The 20,085-nt window shown below is 48.4% G+C and overlaps 1 protein-coding gene across 1 annotated transcript in view; it reads left to right on the top strand.

The window, feature by feature from the left end:
• Positions 1–19,700, top strand: part of LOC135819480 (protein FAN-like) — a 39,207-nt gene extending 19,507 nt beyond the window's left edge. Inside the window, exons 22-36 of the mRNA XM_065332700.1 lie at positions 185–284; positions 1,058–1,296; positions 1,492–1,550; positions 5,101–5,168; positions 5,330–5,397; positions 7,146–7,207; positions 8,157–8,218; positions 9,474–9,530; positions 13,093–13,116; positions 14,265–14,322; positions 14,685–14,741; positions 15,347–15,385; positions 16,333–16,435; positions 18,176–18,285; positions 18,740–19,700. Coding sequence (XP_065188772.1) covers positions 185–284; positions 1,058–1,296; positions 1,492–1,550; positions 5,101–5,168; positions 5,330–5,397; positions 7,146–7,207; positions 8,157–8,218; positions 9,474–9,530; positions 13,093–13,116; positions 14,265–14,322; positions 14,685–14,741; positions 15,347–15,385; positions 16,333–16,435; positions 18,176–18,285; positions 18,740–18,828 — 1,195 coding nt within the window. The 3' untranslated portion in view covers positions 18,829–19,700. The remainder of the gene's footprint in view (positions 1–184; positions 285–1,057; positions 1,297–1,491; positions 1,551–5,100; positions 5,169–5,329; positions 5,398–7,145; positions 7,208–8,156; positions 8,219–9,473; positions 9,531–13,092; positions 13,117–14,264; positions 14,323–14,684; positions 14,742–15,346; positions 15,386–16,332; positions 16,436–18,175; positions 18,286–18,739) is intronic.
• Positions 19,701–20,085: the final 385 nt, after the last annotated feature.

The raw sequence follows: 20,085 nt of genomic DNA, 5'->3' as shown, positions 1-20,085 counted from the left end.
GCACTCGAACGCGTCGCTACTTTATTCATGACGTGGGATTTCTCTGCCCAGAACTGTATTACCGGTATATGCTGTGCAGTATGTGTTTTTGACCAGCTAAGTACCACACAGCCTTCTGGTGCGACTTGCTTTCGGAAACTTCATTTGCTGTTCACGTGCACTCTTATCTCCTGTTCACCTGTAGTATTACGGACCCCAACGAGCGGGCATCATTGGAGGTGCAGATCACCGAGTTCGGCCAGACGCCCAAGCAGCTCTTCACGTCGCCGCATCCCGCAAGAAAAGTAAGTCTAGGAGATTGAGAAATACACTCAGACGCCCCTTGTCTGGCCTATCAGGACTGGACCCTGTCCACAGTTGTGAATTGTCTTCAACACATTTCAATGTGTCAAAAGGGTCCATGGAGTTCACACACAGTAGAGCAGTACCTCGGGTACTGGAGCTAGAATGCACTGTACCCGAAGTCCAGAACAGACTGACATACCTATGCACACTCCTGCTGTACCTGCTCATGTACATGATTGTATGATTCGTTGTACTTCAGTATTTGTAGCGGTCAGTGCAGCAATATTTACAGCACTGTTGAAGTATTGATAGCAATAATCACAATGTTGGGCAGTCAATACAATCACTCATCAGCTGCACAGTGCACAGCTCTAGTATACTCCTTCGCCATGTCCAAGCCTACCTGCACGTTGAAGTAGCCGGTTGAAGGGAAATTTGCAACCAAGTGTTGATGCACTGTCTAAATTTTGCAACGAAATGACTGCTCAAGTTCAGTGAGTTTCTCAATGTGGAAATTCTGCTCCACTGATTGTGTAGACTGTACATGTATAGTTATAGCTATGTCTCATCTCTCTCTCTCTCTCTCTCTCTCTCTCTCTCTCTCTCTCTCTCTCTCTCTCTCTCTCTCTCTCTCTCTCTCTCTCTCTCTCTCTCTCTCTCTCTCTCTCTCTCTCTTTCTCTCTCTCTCTCTTCTCTCTCTCTCTCTCTCTCTGTCTCTCTGTCTCTCTCTCTCTCTCTCTCTCTCCTGCTGCTGCTGCTGCTCTGTGCTCAGACCGTTTCAACACCACAGGACATCAAGACAGCGCTGCGACTGTCCTCGCATTTGTCCACAGAGCTAGCACACTCACCCACCATAACACGCCACAGTATGATGACCAAGAGCCAGGCGGCGGCGACCAGTGAAGAGCTAACACGGGACGAGACGGACGGCAGTGAGCGTGACTCCTCCGTGTCCGGCTGGAATCGTGTCGAGCAGCTCAAGTGTGTGCGCACTGAGAAGCTTCACAGGGAGTGAGTGCAGTGCTGCCTCCACCGTTTGCCCTTTGTGTGTGTGTGTGTGTATGTGTGTGTTTGTATGCTCGGAAGCTGGTTCCGTTACATCTCTTCTCGCTCTCTCAAGCTGCCACATCTGACTGTCACAGCAGTTATTCCGCTTTGTTATCTCGTCTCAATCTGGCATTCTTTTTTACTTTGGTGCCTGTTCAGTGTAATTACCGGCCTCAAGCTTTCGGCGGACTGCAAAAGTGTGTTCTCTGTGTCGCAAGGTAAGCCGAAGCTTTACTCGTGTGTATGTGTGTGTGTGGGGGGTGGGGGTGCATGATAATTACATTGTCGACTTGGGTTGCTAAGTATTAATTAATCTAAATTTGCTGCACAAATGAATGAATGAAGGAAATCAAGACGTTTGTCAGACTACTGTTCAATCCACGTAACTAGGAAAGCCATTCGAATCGACCCCCAATGCACACCTGGTCTACACCATACGGAGTACTAGTAAATGGGAATAAAACAGCCCAGACAGTTATCTATGGACGTTCTACACTTACTGAGGTAACCAGAATAGACAGCACGCTGCTGTAATGAATGCATACTATACTAGTTGCGCTGTTACGTTGAAGTGAAACCGGAGTTACTGTACCAATACAACCTCGACAACTGAGTGCTTGGGAACCCAAAGCCAATAGACATACCAACAATTTCGGCCATGGAAGCTATATATAATAGTAGCAGCACACCGGATTGTGGAGCCGAAACTTGTACAACTTCCGAATGCTGTGGCAAAATGGTAGCCTTCAGGCAGATTGCATGCTCTACAGTGCATTGTAGCTTATTAACAGGGCAGCCCCAAAAATTTGCACAAAATCTGAATCGTTATAAAACGCCGGTTTGTACAGTTACATGTATAGGTAAAGTTGATAGAATGAGTCTGTCTGTGGTGGTGGGACCCTGTTCAACGAGTTGATAGAATGAGTCTGTCTGTGGTGGTGGGACCCTGTTCAACGAGTTGATAGAATGAGTCTGTCTGTGGTGGTGGGACCCTGTTCAACGAGTTGATAGAATGAGTCTGTCTGTGGTGGTGGGACCCTGTTCAACGAGTTGATAGAATGAGTCTGTCTGTGGTGGGGGGGACCCTGTTCAACGAGTTGATAGAATGAGTCTGTCTGTGGTGGGGGGGACCCTGTTCAACGAGTTGATAGAATGAGTCTGTCTGTGGTGGGGGGACCCTGTTCAACGAGTTGATAGAATGAGTCTGTCTGTGGTGGGGGGACCCTGTTCAACGAGTTGATAGAATGAGTCTGTCTGTGGTGGGGGGACCCTGTTCAACGAGTTGATAGAATGAGTCTGTCTGTGGTGGGGGGACCCTGTTCAACGAGTTGATAGAATGAGTCTGTCTGTGGTGGGGGGGGACCCTGTTCAACGAGTTGATAGAATGAGTCTGTCTGTGGTGGGGGGACCCTGTTCAACGAGTTGATAGAATGAGTCTGTCTGTGGTGGGGGGACCCTGTTCAACGAGTTGATAGAATGAGTCTGTCTGTGGTGGGGGGACCCTGTTCAACGAGTTGATAGAATGAGTCTGTCTGTGGTGGGGGGACCCTGTTCAACGAGTTGATAGAATGAGTCTGTCTGTGGTGGGGGGACCCTGTTCAACGAGTTGATCATGAGAATGAGTCTGTCGGGGGGACCCTGTTCAACGAGTTGATAGTGCATGTAGATCATTGATCTGGGGGATGTGTCGGCTGCCTTCCGGATCTTTGTCTTTAGCATCGACCTCATCCTTTGGACAGGTGTCCAGTCAATTTCTGCTACACTGTTGTAGGCATTTTCGGATCCTGGCGACAAGCTGTGTCTCAGATTTGCCTCCAAGCCATTGGCGTACACTGCTTTCTTCAAAATTGCCCAGAAGTTCTCAATAGGCCGAAGGTGTGGGACATTTGGAGGGTTCATGTCCGTCGGGACAACGTCGATGTCGAGCTCTGCGAGAGCATCCTGAGTGGCTCTCGAGTAGTGGGAACTCGCCAGGTCTGGCCAGAACAGAACTTCATCATTCGCATGCACCTCCTGGATAAAGGGATGCAGCCGGGTTCGAATGCACTCATCAATGTACACTTGACTGTTGATGGCCAGCCCTGACGGCTTCGCAAACAGGGGTCCAAGTGACCAGTTTCGCTGATGGCCAGCCAGATCATAACCGTAGGAGCAAATCTTGGCTTTTGCTTGAGCTTTACATCTGGTGGCGTGTTTTCCTTATTGTCGGAGAAGAAACCATCGTTTCCTGGCATCTCATCAAGAGTCACCATGCCGATACGGAAAATACGACTCATCATCTATGATGAGGACAGTTGGTGATTATGGAGGACAGAGATACAGGGCATGTGATAAGAAATTAGTGCTCGGACGGCATGTCCTTTCATTTCCATTTTTGGCCAGACATGTCCGGACGTCCTCAAATTTCTTGAGCCGACGATGAAAGCCTCGCTGAAATTCTTGCTGCTTTTCACTTGCTCCTCGAATTTGACGCACACCGCGCATTTCAGAATTTCCACCAATTGCCCCGGTCGTCTTTCTGTCGCTCGTACCTCAGCCAAACGGAGGTACTCAGTTCCTTGTCACTATTGGAAACCCACTTGTCACAAGTAGACGTTTTCACTCCGCGTGCTACTTTCTTCGCCGGAGCAGAGCTCTCACCGTCACCGTTCCTCTTTCCAAACATTTTGACAACGGCTCAACTCTCGTTCACCACTCGCAAAGTTTTTTATTTTTTAACAGAATGTACCATTTATTGAAACAAAGAAAAATGGTGGCACCTATGTTCAGGGGATGGCCCACGCCTGGTATAAAGTAAACGTAAAAGGGAAAAAAGTAGTACAGTGAAATGAGGCTCAAAGTCACAGACAGCACACGGGGTCGCCGTGGCAAACAAAGAGAGAGAAGAAGGAAAAGAAAAGATAAGAAAGAAAGAGAGGTAAGCAACTCCATGTACATCAGCAGTACTTGTGTCATACGCTTACAGTGAACACTCAGCAGCCTCCAGAACAGCCGAGTGAACTGGAAGTGGCACTGAAGAGCGCCGGTAGCCGCGCAGACTAGCAACCATGGCTCTCACTAGGCTGAACACTCGCAAGCACTGACTACATTGTACTCGCAAAAGTACTGTAGTCTCAGTACACTTATAGATCTACGTGTACTCGACACCAACCGACAAGTGCAAGCGCGCTTCAACCAGCCTGCATGCGTGGCCTGATATCCGGCTTGGCGCATGACACCCACGCCGGCCCAAGCCAGCCCTAACCCTGGTCACGGACTCATGGTACGGGTGTACTAGTTAGTACTACATGTACGCGCGCACTTGAAAACAAGCACACATCGCGAGCATGCACACAAATCACTGTGCTTTTGAAGTAGTTCGATTTTTTCAAAAGCGCCCGGTCAAAGTGTCCGGACCCAGTGTTTTTGGTCGGATTTCCTCCGAAAACATCTGGAAAATGTCCGATGTCCGGACGTTATCATGCCCACTGGAGATATCTGTTCATCTTCCTCAGGTACCTGATTTGACTTGCTTTCTGCTCAGGAGACCAGTCAGAGGTCAGTACCTTATCGTCTGTGTGTGTGTGTGTGTGTGTGCGCGCGTGTGCGTGCGTGTGTGTGGTGTGTGTATGTGTGTGCGCGCGTGTGTGCGCGCGTGTGTGTGGTGTATGTGTGTGTGTGTGTGTGTGTGTGTGTGTGTGTGAACGTGTGTGTGTGTGTGAACGTGTGTGCATGCATGCGTGTGTGCATGCGTGTGTGTGTGTGTGTGTGTGTGTGTCTTATGCTCAGATTGCACTCTCAAGGTCTATTCAATTGAGGACCAGCAGCAGCTGCGAAGCATCAACCTCTCGGCTATGGTCAGTGTAGTGGTGCGCTGTCTTTCGAGTCACCTGGCATCTTGTACCCATCCTGATTGCCCTGTGTATATTGGTAGAGCCATTCTAGTACGATGCCATATTGCTGAAGTCGCTCCACTGGTAAAAAATCATATTGTACACTTTCTCTCGTTCTCGTTCAGGCGCTATCGTCGCTAGCAGTCATGCCGGACGACAAGACGGTGGTGGTTGGGTCTTGGGATAATAATGTGTAAGTGCTACTGCCTTTCAGCCTTAGGGCGCGTTCAGACTACCGTGAACCCCGTCAAACCGTGAATGCCGATAAACCGTGAAGGACATTCACACTACCGATAACAAACTAACGTTACCGTGAAGTTTTCAGCTCTCACCGCGGCACTGACGAGGGATTTTCCCTTTTTTTCGCAGCGCGCATGCAGCCTGAGCACTTTTTTACTGCCGGTAAAAGTTTACTGCCGCAGCAGCCGCGGCAGTAAAACTTTCCCACCGGTAACGTGCCAGTAACGTCACGTGATCTAATCACCTTGGCGACTTTCCCAATCGGTCACTTTTTATCGGTAGTCTGAACGCGCCCTAACGATCTAACATTCTCTGACCATCCTGGCTGGGCAACTTTAAATCGCGAAGTACTGGTCTTGAACAGATGATCCTCCCCCTGCTGCTATCACTATTTCATAAGGTACGGTAGCATCATGGGATAGGTCGGATTACCCAAATTGAATATGGGAATCGGATCTTCATCCTCCAGTAGTGCACGCTCACTATGAGAGATTATGCCACCAAACTTCCGTTCTGCCTGGTTGTACTTGTACCCCATATTTGCGTTCTTTAGTCCCTGCACTTCGTCGTATCAATCGTGTGCCTGAGTCATTGATAACATTAGTGTCCTTCTGGAGAAGATGATTGCGGGATCATTTCCAACTCAAGATTTGCTAAATGAAGTTTTGCAGCTGCAATGATACCTGCCAGCAGAGAAAGCAGCAGTATCATCATCGCCTGCTGTTTGACATGAGCAGGCTGTGGGAGGATAAGACTGTATTTACTGGTCATTATGTGAAACAAGAAAGTAACTACTGCATTATTGTCAAAGGATTCAATCTCCTTTCAACTCGAGAACATACCGTACTTCCGCACATATAAGCGCATGTGCTTATGTCCGTACAGAAGCGCACCCCTCAATTATATGCGCATGCGCTTATAATTGAACACTATTGGTGAAACACTCGGAAGCTGAATATACTGCTAAGCATTGTGATAACACCGTTGTTTAGGACACAGACAGACCTGTGTTGCACATATAAGCGCATGGGCTTCTGCCCGAACATGTCCACACAGCAACGAATCTTTTTTGTAGCAAATTTTCACTTATAAGCCCATGGGCTTATATGTGGGGAAGTACGATAAGAAAGAACAACAAATCAAAGAACATCACAAACCATATGTGCGCAGGCGCATCCAAGTCGTGCACTTGCGCACAAGGCAGCAGCACATGCATGATGGAACAGAGTACATCGTAGTACCGTATTCCGGTACAAGTCTGTAGAGGGATTATTCAGGCATTACAAGGCAGTACCCTGATCTGCTACACCAGCGACAACAATGCTACTCTACAACTACAAGCAACCTCTTTGTTCTCACAATTCTTCGTTCTGACAAACTCGTTCTCGGCTCATGAACAATGTTTGAATTCTTCACATGGTTTGAATATTTTCCCGTGGAATGGTTTCCATGACCGCGCTCCATTTCTAATCGTCATGTATTGTGTGCGCAAGACAATACCAACTACCATGTACCATCTCCAATACTACAATAAAGGTCAATAAGATATGTGGGCGTGCGTACCTGCATGTGTGTGTGTGTGTGTGTGTGTGTGTGTGTGTGTGTGTGTGTGTGTGTGTGTGTGTGCGTGCGTGTGTGTGTGTGTGTGTGTGTGTGCCTGTATGTGCATGTATGCGCATGTGAACATGTGTGTGTGTCTAGATATGTCTACTCGGTGGAGTATGGACACACGTTATGTACATCGACAGCACACGATGATGCAGGTAAGGCTCCGTCTGCGTGGGCCCTTGTGTACTTTTGTGCGCGCGTGTGTGTGTGTGTGTGTGTGTGTGCTTATGTGTGCGCTTGTGTGTGTGTGTGTGTGTGTGTCTGTCTGTCTGTGTGCAAATAAATTCCGGTGGCTGCTCAGTGACACTACAAAGGAAAGCGCAAGCCGAAGTCAGCGCAGCAAGAGCTACCCAAGGCGATTTGGGCGCGCATGCGCAGCAGTTGAGTGCACGCGTAAAACCAGTTCAGTCGCAGCATGAGGTAGAGAGCAGTGCATCGGTCCTATCGCTAACTAGGGTTAGCCCAAAAGCTAACCCAACATGTGCACACATGCTTGTGTGCGTGTGTGTCTGTCTGTTGGAATGAATGTGAGCTTATACGTACAAGCTCGTCTCACTATCAACAAAAGTCCACACCTGCAACTCCATGCACGAGGCTGGGTTGCAGCAAAATCCTAGAATGTGCAGCTGAGATATAATATATAGATATACTACAGTATATACACAAAAGGCACAATGGAGTTTTACAGGTTTGTCGCAACTCGGAGTTTCTTGCTCAATGCAATCATCAGGCGACTACATATATATGCTTGATAGCATGTAACGGTATGCTTGATAGCATGTAACGGTGTTTGAATTTCACTGCAGCAAACCTAGTGCCTATCTGACGGCATCTGCATATATGAGGCCGCCGGGTGGGTGGGTGAGCCGATGGGGGTATGGGGTCTTGTCATCGTGTTCATTATACCCTTTCAGTTTGTCAGCAATCTATAACATGACTGTAGCCCACTGTTGGTTGGGTGCACTGAGCGCATATTTGAGTCTTCTCCTGCGAAAGTTATCTACTACTGGCACTGTTGGTGTTCTTGTTCCTGGTACTGTTTTTGTTTTTTTATCCTGCTATGTGTATTAACTTTGCGTATCTGTGCTAACCCTAATGTTGTAGTATCGTCTCTGTGCTGGAACAATGAGCGTCTTGTGACATCATCATGGGACTCTACAGTCAAGGTGAGTCGTTGACCAGTACTCTGGATACGCATTAAGTGTTGCGTGTGACTCTGGGTAGTAACGACGTCCAAGTGAGCTGTTTCATTTCCTGTGTTTGCGACTTTGCATGTTGACTCGATTGTTCAGCTCTCTTCTTGCAGCTGCTGACACCTGCTATATTTTTGACTGTGAGAAATCCAACGTCATGAATAAAGTAGCGCCACGTTCGAGTGCACAGACCAGTGTGTGTGGTGCTAGGGCTGCGTAGAACCCGGCGCTATTTTATTCATGAGGTTGGATTTCTTTGGCCAGCACGGCGCTATAGTATGTAGTTTAAGTGTATGTTGTTTTGTCAGCCAAGTTTTTTTATTTTTTTATTTTTACAAAGACCACTTAACCCTTTCCGGGTTTATGACGAGTATACTCGTCATGCAGGCCCCATCGCGTCTGGGCAATGACGAGTATACTCGCGCTATACTTTTTGTACAGTCCACGTACCGTACGCACTGATAGATCACTGTACAAACAGCGATAACTCTGGAACGGATTATCGCATCGCGAAGATCTATAGCTCATTGGAAAGGTCTTGGAAAGGGCTTTCCAGAGGTGTTTTCGGTGTGGCGATAGCTCAACAAATGATCGAGCGGCGATAAATTGAACGTGCGATTTCGATCTGAACATTTTCTTACTTTCTGTCTGGTGATATTTTTGCGACTTTCAAGTCATTCAAGGGGATTTCCCAATGACGTGTGAAAGGCAGCATGACGTATGTGTACATCATTTGAATCGCTTGAATCTCACGAGCTCGATGCAGTTTGAATCGTAGTTCTACGTTGAGTATGAGCCCCAAACCGAAGGAAATAGTTGAGCGTGGTCTTGATGCCAAACTGGCGCACGGTAGGGACACTGTTGGCGAGGCTAGGGGCGTCCTTGAGGTGCTGTATGCTCTGAAAGTACGTGGAAGATGACGAGCAGGAAAGGAGCTTTCCAGTAAGCCATAAGTTGTGAAAATCCGTTGAGAAACAAAAATGTTGTGACAATTTGTTTGTTGCTATCTCCACAATTGTACTGATGCACTGAATTTCAGTGCCCAGACGTAGTAAATGCACTGTGACCCTGAAAGGGTTAAATGCCAAACATGAGATGCAGCTAGGGGAAGCACGAACAACCTGGGTGCGCTGGCTTCTATTGCATTGCAAAGTGTTACGGCGTGTTTTGCCTTCTTCTCGCAAGCCGTGATGCAACGCGTGTTCGCTGTGATTGTTCTTTCGCACAGGTTTGGAACTTTGGCATGAAGTCCGGGAGTCGCCGTCCTGCTCCGCCTGAACTGCTGGTAAGTAATGTATTCTTGCCCATGCTACATTGGATTTTTAAGAAACTCAGAGAGAGTACAGGGTATGAAACCTACAAAGGTACGGGGTAAGAGACCCACAAAGGTACAGGGGTAAGAGACTCACAAAGGTGGGGGGGTAAGAGACTCGCAAAGGTGCAGGGGTAAGAGACTCACAAAGGTACAGGGGTAAGAGACTCGCAAAGGTACAGGGTAAGAGGCCCACAAAGGTACGGGGGTAAGAGACCCACAAAGGTGCGGAGGTAAGAGACCCACAACACGGCTGTTTCGCGGCCACCACTTAACAATATGGCGGCATTCGCCCAGGTTTACGGTGAAATTCAAAAATATTCTGAAAAGTGAAAACTGAAAAAGATTTCAAGATCCTGTGGGATTCACGCGAAAACTGTGATTTGTCAAGGTAACAAACACCGCGATCGGGTACAAGGATTCAAACTTTCGAAGTCGCACAACAAAAAGTGTTCAGCTTCGACAACAACAAACAAGGAAAGAAAAGGATGGGGAAGGTAGACAGCCATGCACAGCAGGTTTTTGCTGGACGACGTCTATTCCTGTTGTCACTACAGAGCTCAAATAGGAGTCAGCAGTACCGTTGTTATTTTTCTTACCTGGATCAGGGCTGAAATGGCCAAGCTGCTGCGTCCAGGGCCTGAGGATCACTGCTCGAGCTCGGATGCCTTGCGTTTTCTTGATGCCGTGGCGGGACGAACAGCGTCATGTTGTGTCAGTGTCCCGACGAGATGTTGCTGGCACATTGCTGTGAGGCGCTGCAGAGTCCCAGGAATGGCGTTATAATCGAAGCTCAGCCTGTTGAATCTGGCGTGAATTGACTCGCTGCGCTGCTCGGCGTGTAGACCCAGACCGACTCCAAATTTCCTGGTGAATGGGACTGTGTGCTCCTCCAAGAGATGTAGTTTCGGAGGTATGTTGCCGAGCTGCCGGGTGATAATGGATTCTCTGCATTTCTGAAGAAACAGCTGGATGCAGTCAGCCAGCTTTGAGATGTCGGCCTCTGACATGCTGTTGCAATGGCTGAAGCGTTGGCTGCAGTCGGCATATCCCGAAAACAATCTATGATACCGCTGCTGCAAGATTTCTGCATCAGCAACGAGCTGCTGGCAACGAGTGGAAACCACCTCAACTACTCACCACAGTGCGCTGATAAACTTGCGGTCTCCCATGTGTGCCTGTTTGCACCGTCAGCCTGCCGTCGTGTACTTTCGATGCTACCAAGTGATTCGTGAGACGCTCGGCAACATTACCGCACAGTTTAGAAGGCGAGGCAGACAGCACATCCTCAACTGTTGAAAGCGGTCGTACTGTGCGAATTGGAGGCGTATCTGTTGCTGGGTTAAAGGAGCAAGTTGCTACGTGCTCCTTGAGACTCTGGAGGGGTACAACTGCTGGGTAACCTTGCAGTGATTGCATGTGAAAGTCACACCGCACGGACCAGTTGCCGATTATCCTTGCAAGAACTCTGCCTGGCTGCTTGAGCTCTGACGCTCTCATAGGTGCAGTGCACACTGGACACTGGCTGCTGCTGGCTAGCCATGTGCATATGCAGTCTACACAGAATAGCTCTTGACAGCATGCTGCTTCGACTACATTGTCGATAACATTGTTGCATACAGTGCACTTTTCTATAGCATGTTCATCAATAAATCTCTCCTTCGTTAGCTCGGCGCTTGCTTTGTGCATGCCGCTGGCTATGGCTCGCACACTGTCCACGGATGTATCCAAGCCACTTCTAGATGACGCTCCTAGGTCATCTGTTCCACTTGTTTTCTTGTGTGTTGCGCACGCGTGCCCACTGTGTGCGTCTGCTGCGTCTGGCGCTGCCGCACCTCGTAAATCTGTTTTCTTCTTCTGATGCTTGCCCCTGGTCTTGGCAGTGTGATTCAAACAAAAATCACAGTGGGTGCGGTGGTGGGGCTGCCATTTCACGGCAGGACCACAACCACCACCACAGGATTTGGATGTGCCACTTGCTCTTTTCAGTGTTTTGTCACACAGACTGCATATATATGGAGGATGTATGTTTGGGTTGTCCTGTGACACATTGACATTTAGGGCAGACAGGAGAGTGTCAGCGTGTTTCTGCACACTGTAACGGGTTGGCTGCTTACAGGAAGAGAATTTCCTGCCGCCTAAGCGGCACACCTCTTGCAGATACTGCGTGTGTTCGTCCATGTGTGCACAGTGACTACAGTGAGAAGAAAGAAAAATTACAATTTGTTTTGACGCACGGTGTTCGGACTGCGTGCACGGATTCTCATAAGATTTTCTCCATGTACTTCTTAGATACTACAAGTACCAACGAGAAATTCAACTGAACTAGTTGGTCAGTAACAGGGAACAGAGCTAGGAACGCCAGAACTGTTGAGGAAATATGGAACACAACGTGCAGGAGAGCGGGTGGGAAATGTCCTCGATCGGCAAGGAAAATGAAATGAAGTGGACCGTGTGAGGCATGTACGCGCAGCTGGGATGATACCAAAGGCAAAAATCGAGACTTCAGTCAAAACCGGAGTGAATGGAGCATGTTCTAGGCGAATCCATTGAGATACGCATCCAATTTCCTCAAGTCAATTCATGAAAATCGAGAATTTTTCCCCCTTCAGCGACGCCATTTTAGGTGAGCGAAAATCGCGAAAAAAACAGCCACGACAAAGGTACAGGGGTAAGAGACCCACAAAGGTACAGGGGTAAGAGACTCACATAAAAAGGTACAGGGGTAAGAGACCCACAGAGGTACAGGGGTAAGAGACCCACAGAGGTACAGGGGTAAGAGACCCACAGAGGTACAGGGGTAAGAGACCCACAAAGGTACAGGGTAAGAGACTCACAAAAAAAGGTACAGGGGTAAGAGACCCACAGAGGTACAGGGTAAGAGGCCCACAAAGGCACGGGGGTAAGAGACCCACAAAGGTGCGGGGGTAAGAGACCCACAGAGGTACAGGGGTAAGAGACCCACAAAGGTACAGGGTAAGAGACTCACAAAGGCACAGGGTAAGAGACCCTCAAAGGTGCAGGGTAAGAGACCCACAAAGGTACGGGGGTAGCAGGCCCACAAAGGTGCGGGGCAAGAGACCCTCAAAGGTACAGGGGTAAGAGACCCACAAAGGTACGGGAGTAATAGACCCACAAAGACACAGAACCGTACCCGATCACAGCGACTCACCGTGGGCTATGCACCATATTGGAGAGTACGATAGAATCTACGTTAAAGTACCATGGGTCAGGACTCAGGTTCAGGACACAGAGTACACGAGTGAGGGGTGCGTGCGAATCCCCATCACACACCACAACAAGTCGCACGATCCGCAAGAACATGCGCCATTTCAGCTATGAAACCATTATACATGTACATTCTTGCAGCAATGACGCATCACTCGATGTGAGGTTCCTCCAGTCGGTGATCCCGGTGATCCCATTTACAGGGTTCTGCGGCTTGGACCCCGGCGCTGCTAACACTCTGGAAAAAAACAATACTAACAAATGCTTTGCTGGTTTGTTTCTTCTGCTGGTCTTGTTCGGTGTCTAGGCGGAACTGGACCATGATACTCAGGTGAGACTGTGGAGAGTGCTGCAGCAGTAGCGGCACCTCTGTTATTGCTTGGTCTCTAAGGCCGATACAACTGGCTTTCTTCTGGAGATTCTGTTTCGTTGACTTCCGTGCAAGTACAAAATTACTAATACTAGGGACTTCAATCGAAAAACCTAATTCGCGAATTTCACGTAAAACGCTAGTTTTTCTAAACCGGGAAGATGTGAGAAACAACCTGTGAAAATTTGAACCCAAAATTCCAAGGCAATCTAAAGTTATAGTCGATTGAAGATCGGAAAACGGGAGAGAAAATAGTCACAGAAGTAAATGCAAGTATGTATGTGAGCCGTGTGGTTTCCGTCCAGCGCTGCACTATCTGGTGCGTACATGGCGATACAGGATGTGTGCATGCATGCAGTATGCACGGATGCCGTGCGCGCCTACTTGCACAAGTCACACGTTTTCACCGTCACTGCTTCTACAGCGTGCGCGCAGTTCGCTCGATTTTTTTCGTCTACCACCAGGAAATCGCCGTGGGCTGGTTTCTGTGATCATTTTCCTTCTACCGCGATAAAGCGCGAGCCTAGATGTTCTAGAATCCTCTTGGTTTAGGCTAATTCGAGGCCGCTGAACACGAAGATCGGGTGTTCCTCGCGGGGCCGAGTTCGGATCTGGTCGAAATTAGTACTTCGAAGTGCATCCGCGCCAAGCGCGGAGGCATTATTTTGGGAAGCATGGCATGTGTGGCACCATTGGAAAGGTAATGACCTCAGCTACCTAAAAATAGCATCGACAAGGCCGAAGAGGCCGCGGGGGAAGATACTGGGGCCTCGAACTGCATCTCAAACTGCAGCCACCAGGCGCCCATTCATTTTGTACAGGCGAGCTGTGACTGCATTTTTCGCTTTTCAGTGACCGGAACTGAACTCCCTACTAATACTATCACACGTTGTAGTGTCTTCTAGCCTCTGGGACTGCCTTCATGAAAGGGCAACTGTTCCTGCATTGTATGTTATTTCGAACCTTTATGCTCACGATAGCCTGTGGCCAATAAGAGGTAGTGTTGTTGTTGTTTCAAATCGTTGTTGTTGTTGTTGTTGTTGTTGTTGTTGTTGTTGTTGGTGTTGTTGTTGTTGGTGTTGTTGTTGTTGTTGTTGTTGTGTCTGCAGGTGAGCTGTGTTGACATCAACCCCTCGACGACACTAGTCGTGTCTGGCATGACCGACGGTAAGAACCATTAGTTGTCTGGTTCCAGACTCCCTTACCCTACAGCCAGCTTAGGCTACGTTCATTGTCCAGCACTGCACTGCACTGCACTGCACTGCACCATTCCACTAAGTAATGTTGTTTGGGAATTGCACTTATTGATGACATTACTTCAAAATGTACTGGTATACCGGGTAGCCTATCGCATTCTTGGTCAACGATAATTGGCTCGATGGTCCGGTGGTGACTCTGGTTTCAGAGGCCTAATGCAATGCTCAAGAACCGCTATTATATAAAGGGCCGGTTCCATATGTTGAATGGTCGCTTAAACCAGACTTTACCTGCACTGCATTCTGTGGTGTACTCTGTATTGTGTTGCTCAGGAGCTATGAACATCTGGGATCTGGAAAACGACAACGCATTACTACATCAGCTTCCACGTGAGTGACTTTTGTGTGCTGCCGTTGTTGTTGTAATGCGAAGCCTATCATTCCTAGCAGCATCACTGCAAGAGAGTAAGCCTATCATTCCTAGCAGCATCACTGCAAGAGAGTAAGCCTATCATTCCTAGCAGCATCACTGCAAGAGAGTAAGCCTATCATTCCCAGCAGCATCACTGCAAGAGACTACGCCTATCATTCCTAGCAGCATCACTGCAAGAGAGGGTAAAGAGTAAAGTAAGGTTAAGTTGGCACACCCGCATTACGACCGCTCTACTATGCCGTGACTCTTCAGGCATTGTGATGGCACTAACCGAGTACAGACGGTAACAATGTGTGCTTGTATCTCAGCTCTTCACACACTGCTTCACCCTCTTGTGCTCATTCCGTGGGGGACTTCACTGAAATGTTAGCCTTTTCCAGTGTACACCTTTTCAGTTTCAACCTGTAGTGTTTTTTTAGATTCTCCAGAAGCGAATGAATGCTAATTGTTGGCCCTCCACTACATGTGGTGGTGGTATGGTGGTCCTGTAAAAAAGCCATGCTACGGTGAAAGTGATTTCTGAAGTCAAAATGCTTTCCCCTATCTCCGTTGTGCTCTCTAGTCCACATGGACACTGTCAACTGCGTCAAGTTCAGTCCAGGTTAGTTACCCAACATGTGTGCATGGGTGTGTGGGTGACCGGGGATGGGGGTGGGGGCAGGGGGGGGGGGAGGGGTGGGTGCTTCAAATGACAAGAAAATAGAGCTTTCAGTCCTCTACTCATGGTCCGGGTTGTAGTAGTCCTCGGAGACAAGCGGTTGCCTTATCAGAGTAGTCAGAGTAGTCCTCTTCACACGTAGTTTACTGTACTCTTGGCATAGTCACTGCAGGTAACTTTGGCGTGGTGTGTTACCGGTGCTTGTACCAGCAATAGCCGTCCTCTTGCTGTAGGGCTAGTTGTGGATTTGGGAATTTCTCCCAAGGTCCCTTGGAAACTATTCACAGGTGATGTGCATGCATTCATACCTTGCGCAATGGTCATGACACTGGACATGGGTAGCTAAGTACTGGCGGTCAGTCTGATAAGCCCCAAGACTGTGATTGTGTTAGGCTGATGGCCCTGGCCTGTACTGTCTGTGATTGTGTTAGCCTTGGCCTGTACTGTGATTGTGTTAGCCCTGGCCTGTACTGTGATTGTGTTAGCCCTGGCCTGTGCACTCCTGAAGCACACTGTGCTGCTGCTACTCTCTCTCTCTCTCTCTCTCTCTCTCTCTCTCTCTCTCTCTCTCTCTCTCTCTCTCTCTCTCTCTCTCTCTCTCTCTCTCTCTCTCTCTCTCTCTCTCTCTCTCTCTCTCGCTCTCTCCCTCTCTCGCTCTCTCCCTCTCTCCCTCTCTCTCTCGCTCTCTCTCTCTCTCTCTCTCTCTCTCTCTCTCTCTCTCTCTTTTTTCTCTCTCTCTCTTTCTCTCGCTCTCTCTCTCTCTCTCTCTCTCTCTCTCTCTCTCTCTCTCTCTCTCTCTCTCTCTCTCTCTCTCTCTCTCTCTCTCTCTCTCTCTCATGACTCTGATTAGTTATTTTTGCCCGTTTTGAATTTGTCTTCTCGGTCCGCAGACGGCCAACGGCTTCTGTCGTGCAGCGCAGATAACTACATGAGAGTTATCGATGTGAACACGGCCACCGAAATCTACGCAAAGGACACGAAAGAAAACCTCAAGTAGGTGACAATCTACCGGTTGGTCCTTGGCCGGTGCACAAGCCATACTCTAGTGTGTCGATGTCAGTTTCATGTGTTCTTGCATTGCCATGATTACTCGGCATCCATTGATATCCCAGCACTATGTCTAGCTCGAATAAATCACATGTGCAAGGAGGCCACTGCTCATGACTCACATCCTGTTATATCCCAGCACTATGTCTAGCTATGAAATAACACGTGTGCAAGGAGGCCATTGGCCCATTGCTCATGACTCACATCCTGTTCTATGTCGGCTATAGATCAGGTGCGCGCAGCGACAAATTCACAAATCTGCAAAATGTTTGACCAAGACAATCTTGGTACTCTCGAGTTCTCGATCCCTCAATCATTCATCGGGTATATCGCTTCCAGCACCCCTTCCTTGTACCTACATAAATTATACATGTAGCTGAATAACTACATACCCATAAGCCAGGGGCGTCAGAGGGTATTTTACCCATAAGCCAGGGGCGTCAGAGGGTATTTTACCCATAAGCCAGGGGCGTCAGAGGGTATTTTACCCATAAGCCAGGGGCGTGGGGGGGGGGGTATTTTAGGGTGGTACAATCAGCCGTCTGAAGCACGATTTACTTGTGGGGTTGGGGTAGCTCCGCTGACATTTTTTTTAATTAGAGTCAACATCCGTGTGTTCTATTGATTCACGGGTACCTGGGGCGAAGAATGGTACGGTCAATACCGTCGTGGCCGTAGCGTGTCCGACCCCCTGCCATCAGCACATAGAAGACCCGAGTTCTCCGCTTTTCGGGTGTCTTCTCTCTCTCTCTCTCTCTCTCTCTCTCTCTCTCCCTCTCTCTCTCTCTCCATCAAGTGTGAAGTTCCAAGTCCCAATGAATACTGCTCTGTGATGTTTTCCAGTATGCTCTGCCACTGTGCATCAAGCACAGTCACAGTGCAATTCTTCTGCTACTTGTTGTAGTATTAGGGAGGTATAGTTACACGTAACGGATACGGGTACAAGTACTCTTGGTGATACACGTAAGGTTCTCACAATGAACCCACGTTTGCAATGTTGTGTTTAGTCGCACGGATTCGAAACTTGTGAAAGCAGGAAAAATAAACACGTTATTTCGGGACACAAACACCTTGGACAAGGGTTCGGGAAGAAACGAAAGCACTTCGAAGTGAGCTTGGTTTCTGTTTGTGTCGATTATGGATTGGTCGGCACTGAATGTGTTGCGCCTCGGAGGGCTTTCAAGACGAGCCAGCGGGTATAATGAGCTTTTTGATTTTCCAGCACGTCTAACTTATTTTATCAACTTGACAAGTATCACCACCTTTCCCTTTCCATGCGAGCCCTCGCACGGAATCAAGAACAACAAGAACGACTTCGAAAAAGCAAAGTGTTCATGCGACAAAAAACAAAAGCATGAAAGCGAAAGGAAAAATGAAGCTTCGAAGCTCATTGAATATTTTGATTTCGTGTTTTGAAAACTTCTTCAGCAGAGCATCCTCACAGCTTTTTTTCCACAATCCGCTCCATTCTGATTTTCACCAACGTTCTGGCGGAACGTCGGTGAGCCTCCATACACGGTATGTCGTGCATCGAGAAAACGGCTGTCCGTGGGTCACTGAGTATCACGTGGTGCACACACGTAAAGTACACACGGATTACGTGGGACTAAACCTCCCTACTACGTACATGTAGGTTTCATGTGGCTGTGATCCTCAAACGATCGTGGTTGTACGTCCTTTGCTCAGGTGTGCAGCTTGGAACGGTGACATCATTCTGGCCGGAAGTGAGTCGGGTGGCCTGTTCGTCTGGGATCTGATCCGAGGCAGTCCACTGGCAGTACTCAACATCCACAAAGGTATGTTTGCATCCAAACACAGTGCTAGTGCATGTTGTTGTAAATGTTATACTTCAATCAGGGCAATCCTAACAGGCTGTTGCCTTCTTACAAGCAATCTAACGACTTACATACTGTTTGCCCGGGGAACTGTTCTTCCGAACAACACACACACACACACACACACACACACACACACACACACACACACACACACACACACACACACACACACACACACACACACGCGCGCGCGCGCGCGCACACACGCACGCACACGCACACTCACTCGCACACATGCACACTCCCTCGCACTCACGAAACAACCTTCTCTTTCATGCATGCCCGCTCTCGCTCTACCGCCGTCGCCCTTTGTGCACAAATTGCATGGGCCATGCTTCGTGAAATCTTCCCTATTCCCGTGTGATGTGTGTGTGTGTTTATGTATGTGCATATTACTGTCTCTACCCTTCAGGCGCCGTCACTAGCATTGTTGCTTCCCCCGATGGCAACGTTGTCATTACGGGCGGTGAAGACCGCACCATAGCCATGTGGCGCAGCTGATACCAGCCCGACCCCTGCTGCATCGGGCCAGTCTTTGCGAGGCCTGCTCAACAGATGCACTGGGCACGTTCTGGGCTGCTCAGCGTACGCGTCATGCCACCGACTCGTCTGCTGTGTGAGATGATTTCACTCGCTTGGGACTGAAACATGCTCTGATTGCTGAAGACGTATTTGTTTGCCAGAAAAATACCTTATATCAGCACTATATTGACTTTTTAGTGTGAACATTATATATATTTTTTTTATATCCCCATCCCTACTGAAACTGGTACATATACCTAGCCTAGTCCATGGAATGATGTCAATTCTTCGCCGCTAGTACCCGGCTTCTCCTTTGTCTTGTCTTGTCCATAGTGTATGTGTTTTTAAGTTCTTGTAGCTAGCGTAATGCTCTCACTCCTAGACGCTGAGGCTGAGCTGGGCCAACCACTCTACTGCTGTCGTTGCAGTGGCTTTACCTGCTACAGTGTCCTGCTATCGTCTTCTGCTGCTTCAGCTCTAGCCTTGCTGTGCTCCTTCGTTCAGTGTGTGTGTGCAGCAAGCAGCATACCCATACCTGTTCTTTGTGCATATGATTTGTCTGTACTCCTATTTTTGTAACATTTGAGCTCCAGCAATGCTAGCTCAACTTTCTCTGTGTGTCTGTGTCTGCTCTCTCTCTCTCTCTCTCTCTCTCTCTCTCTCTCTCTCTCTCTCTCTCTCTCTCTCTCTCTCTCTCTCTCTCTCTCTCTCTCTCTCTCTCTCTCTCTCTCTCTCTCTCCCCTCTCTCGTGTTACTTGGTCTGTGATGTCTTGTCACACTTCACATCATTGGTGTGTCATTTTCCCAAACAAAGAAGTATGACAATTCGCCCTTTGTGGCACAGGCCGCGAGCGCACGCGCACTTCTGTGTGTTAGTGTATGCATGTGCACACACGTGCCTGCATGTTTGTATTGGTCCTTTTTTTGTGTGTTTCCACTGCTTTCTTGTGCACCGATATGCAGGGTGAGCAGGGTGAGCAGTGATAGATGCACGCTATCATTCGGGTACTGTTGCATGATATGTTGTTTGTCTATGAATATGATGCCGTCGTGCTACTGTCTAGAAGGCAACTTTGCCTGTTTTGCTGATTGGATGCGTTAATGTTCAGTTCTTGAGTGGTATATTTGCAGGTCCAATACATAGGCATGTACTAACCATAATAAGAGGATGAAAAAGTGTTTTTACTCTGAGTTTCACGCACTAAGCGATCATCAGAAAACAGCAATGAGTAACTC

Source organism: Sycon ciliatum, chromosome 1 (assembly GCF_964019385.1).
Source record: "Sycon ciliatum chromosome 1, ocSycCili1.1, whole genome shotgun sequence".
NCBI classification, from domain to species: Eukaryota; Metazoa; Porifera; class Calcarea; order Leucosolenida; family Sycettidae; genus Sycon; species Sycon ciliatum.
The sequence above is the reverse complement of the archived record's forward strand: the minus strand, read 5'-3'. Positions and strand labels throughout refer to the sequence as shown.